The sequence below is a fragment of the Apis dorsata genome, unplaced genomic scaffold (assembly GCF_000469605.1).
Source record: "Apis dorsata unplaced genomic scaffold, Apis dorsata 1.3 scaffold_68, whole genome shotgun sequence".
Taxonomy (NCBI): domain Eukaryota; kingdom Metazoa; phylum Arthropoda; class Insecta; order Hymenoptera; family Apidae; genus Apis; species Apis dorsata.
Window position 1 is genome coordinate 43,831 of NW_006263366.1, and position 3,554 is coordinate 47,384.

At 47.1% G+C, this 3,554-nt stretch overlaps 2 protein-coding genes across 3 annotated transcripts in view; both read right to left on the reverse strand.

Moving 5' to 3' along the window:
• Window positions 1–881, reverse strand: part of LOC102675855 — a 3,198-nt gene extending 2,317 nt beyond the window's left edge. Inside the window, exons 1-2 of the mRNA XM_006609980.2 lie at window positions 515–881; window positions 182–354 (exon numbers count right to left, since the gene is read on the reverse strand). Of these exons, the coding sequence (XP_006610043.1) occupies window positions 182–354; window positions 515–658 (317 nt within the window). The 5' untranslated portion in view covers window positions 659–881. The remainder of the gene's footprint in view (window positions 1–181; window positions 355–514) is intronic.
• Window positions 882–1,874: 993 nt separating this feature from the next.
• The window catches only part of LOC102675985, a 27,143-nt gene continuing 25,463 nt past the window's right edge, over window positions 1,875–3,554 (reverse strand). The window contains exons 2-4 of one of the 2 annotated variants that reach the window (XM_006609982.2): window positions 2,602–2,762; window positions 2,157–2,264; window positions 1,875–2,082 (exon numbers count right to left, since the gene is read on the reverse strand). In XM_006609982.2, the coding sequence (XP_006610045.1) occupies window positions 1,983–2,082; window positions 2,157–2,264; window positions 2,602–2,762 (369 nt within the window). In that variant the 3' untranslated portion in view covers window positions 1,875–1,982. Of the gene's footprint in view, window positions 2,083–2,156; window positions 2,265–2,448; window positions 2,534–2,601; window positions 2,763–3,554 lie in introns of those variants that run through there. The other variant, XM_006610102.2, reaches the window with a different exon arrangement.

Genomic DNA, 3,554 nt, shown 5'->3' on the forward strand with positions numbered 1-3,554 from the left:
AACACCTTCACCATTTCCTCTATTTCTTTCCGCCAATCTCGAAGAATTCGAGACGATCAAGAGATTAATAAACTCATCGATAATAATAATTCTCGACCCGATGGAGAAAAGAACGAAGATTAATGTAGAACGAAGAAGAAAATCGTTAAATATAGAAGAGATTTGCGAGGAATTTACTCACGATTCCAGCAGAGCCTCTATTTTCGGGTACATGACGCTTCTGCTCTTTCGATCGAGCAACTTCGATATCTTCGAGTCGACTTTGCTCGGCAACTCCCAGGCCAGGGCTGCCGTTATCCCCATTATTACATCGTTCTCCTTCGCGTAGGTTCCCACCGTCAGGCAATACACTAACTGGAAAAGAACACGAATTTGTGAGAAAAAAAAATCTTCGAGATTAAACCAAATTATGAAATTCTAATAATAACGAATAATATTACTTACTATACAAAACTATACGTATTTTTTTTCTTTCTCTCTAACAAAAAGCGAAACACGAAATATAAAATCATACCTGCATGTTACTCCCTTCCGGAAAAATCAAGTACCTCTTGCGCCTGGACAGCGTGGTTGAAGCGTCGATCGCGTTTTCAGATACGCAGATGGCGAGGAACTGGAGGTACGCAAAGACGAGGAAAAGATCTCGAATGCCTTGCATCCCTCGAGCGCCGCCGCGATGCGACTCTCATGCGTTCCGTTGCACGATGGGCCGCCCGTCCAAAGGAGAAAAAAAAGAAAAAAAGAACGCTCCAACTCCTCTTTCCCCTAGCAAAACGAGACGAAGAAGAATCGTGTCCGCGAATTGGACAACGCGATTCGGTTGGAACGCTGTCCCCGCACTGACCGTCCTCGTTCCACGGGCAATACGTTCCCAGAGCCTCGTGTAACGGGAACGTGAGACGGGTCTAATGAACAGACTTTGGCCACTCGTTCGACAATTCGTTCGGCAAATAATATATGTATGTGTATGATATTATATACCGTCTGGGGCCGGTTACCTCTTCGGATAAAATTTCGGCTATCGATCTAACAATCGATCAAATTGTAATCATTTCTACCATTTTTTTTAACAACTATTTTAGCAACCAAAAATTTACTCTCCTCGTTTATTGATACGTAAAATACGAAAGTTTAAATATTATTCATCCCGTACTAAATCAGGCGAACGTCCACGTATTTCGTTCGAGATGGCGAGGACGATCGGAACCAAGACAGGCGAGGATTGCTTGAAATATGATGTATAAGAGGAGAGAGAGAGAGAGAGATAGAGAGGAAAAAGAGAAACACGAAAGGTGCTCGCTCGCTCATTGTACTTTTAAATGCGCGTTTATATTAATTCACACTGTCTTCCAGAATGCTTGCTGCTGTCTCTCTCTCTCTCTCTCGAAAAACTGGACGACGTGGAGGAGAGGGAGGAGAAGTGCCCTTTTTCACCGGGGCGACACTTATTTCCTCATTTCGCGGGTCATAGCGGTGGAACGAGCTGCTGTTAATTGCATATGGGAGTTGCGCGCACGCACACCTTCTCCTCCGCCTCCTTCCCCTCCCCACGGAAGGGGGAAGAAAACCGCAGGACAGTTCTAAATTAATGCTTTTCGTTAACGCGTCGCTACCGGTCTCCACCCTCGACACGGATGCAATTATACGACCGTTCTCGTCCACGGAGGAATGTGGACATCACCCTTTTCGCCCTCCCCTCAGACGGTCCATCCAGAGAAATAAGAAAATTTCACGGTTCGCTTGTACTTTTACTTTTATTCTCTCCGTTCGGATGGAGATTCACGTGGAACCAGAATCGCCTGATTAACAGGAGGAGGTGTTAATATATATTTATATATTTGGATAAATAATTAATCGATCAATTCCTGTCAAACCTCTGTAGAGAATGAAATTTTATTAATTTAATCGAAGTTAGTAATTTCGTGGATGGAAAATATCCGGAATATCGGATATTCTCAGCGTTCAGACAGCGTTTCGCCGATTCATTGGCCCGTGAAATAGTCGACGCCGATCAAGTCGAGGGGGCAACGTCTGACGTGGACGTCGCAGTAAACAGGATTGCCCGCGGTATCGTTGTACGATCTGAAAATTTATTACGATCATTAATAAACCCCTAACAATAAATGGTCGTATCTCGTCGTATCAATATCTCTCACCCGGCCAACAATTTCAATATCTTCGCGATCACTCCGTCCCTCCGGCCCACGTACTCCATCGCTAGACAGATGTTCTTCAACAGGCACGATCTCCCGTCGAATCCGTGGCTGCAACCGCATTTAACATTTTACCCTCCCCTATTTTATCCGTACGTACAACCGGAGAGGAAAGTGTTCGAATCGACACTCGATTTTTCGATTCGAATCGAGAGGAGGGATGAGAGAGGAAAGGAAACGAGAGGAGAGAGAGGAGAGGAAGGGCAGGGCGAAAGACTGCGGAAACCGAGCGAGTGATGCGGCATTGGTTGATCCTGCGGAAACCTTTGGCCAGAAATCCACCCCTTCTCGATATTCCAGGGCAGGGGCAATTTCCTAGGCTGTACGAGTACCATACACCGGGACGGTCACGGATCCATTATTCACGGTCTGTTAAACTATTTATTACCTCTCGTATACGATCTCGGCGGCCTGGTGAACGTCGTCGACGGACCTGACGAGCCTGGTAACCTCGGACCCGCTTGGAAGTAGCCACACCAGCTTGAAACCAGCCGCGTGCGAGAAGATGGTCGTGTAAGGGAACATCGAGATCTTGAAGTTCACCCTGTACTGTAGGAGTAGAAAGGTGTGAACTTGGCGTCAGAGGGATTTCATAGATCACGATTGTACGTTCCCTGTTTCCTCGTCTTTTATCGATATCGGTTTAAAATTGCTCTGTTTATTCAGGGTGGAGAGGTAATAGCGGCCGGAAGTAAGGAGGGAACAGTCACGAGGGAACGGTCACGGTCACGTGATCGAAGCCCGATTGTTCGACCCTGATTGCACAGCCGATGATACGTGATGGGAATCGAGCGGCCTCGTCATCGATTCGGGAGTTTTCATTGCGGTTTAGGTCAGCCTAGGCTGGCCAGCCTAGGTTGTTGGCGAGTTAGCTGGTGGGGCATGATCGAAAACGCGCACTCTCGGGGTTAAAAATTTCATATTGGAAAGAATACCGGCGTGGGGGAGGGAGGAGGGGACGACTTTGAGAATAATCCAATATCACGGCAAGGAGGAACCCGCATATCCCCCTCCTCCCAGTATCCAGTATCCAATATCGAGTGGACAAAGTTAAAAAAAAAAGAAAAGAGGAAAGAAAGGGGAGAAAAAAGAGAGAGAGGGAGAGACTAAAAAGCAAAAGGGACACGTGTGGGTGTCCAGGATCCAGCGAGGGTGAAATTTCAATTTCGAATCGACAACAGTATGCAGAGGATAAACTCGATCTACGCCCGCTTACGGTGTGCCGCGTTTGAAGCAAGGCAAGGAACAGGCTGGGGCAAAGTGACGGGGGCAGGTGTTGCTGGCCTCGCTGTTTCTCCCGGCGTATATCTCGTCCAGGTGGCCGACGAAACCAGCCGGTGC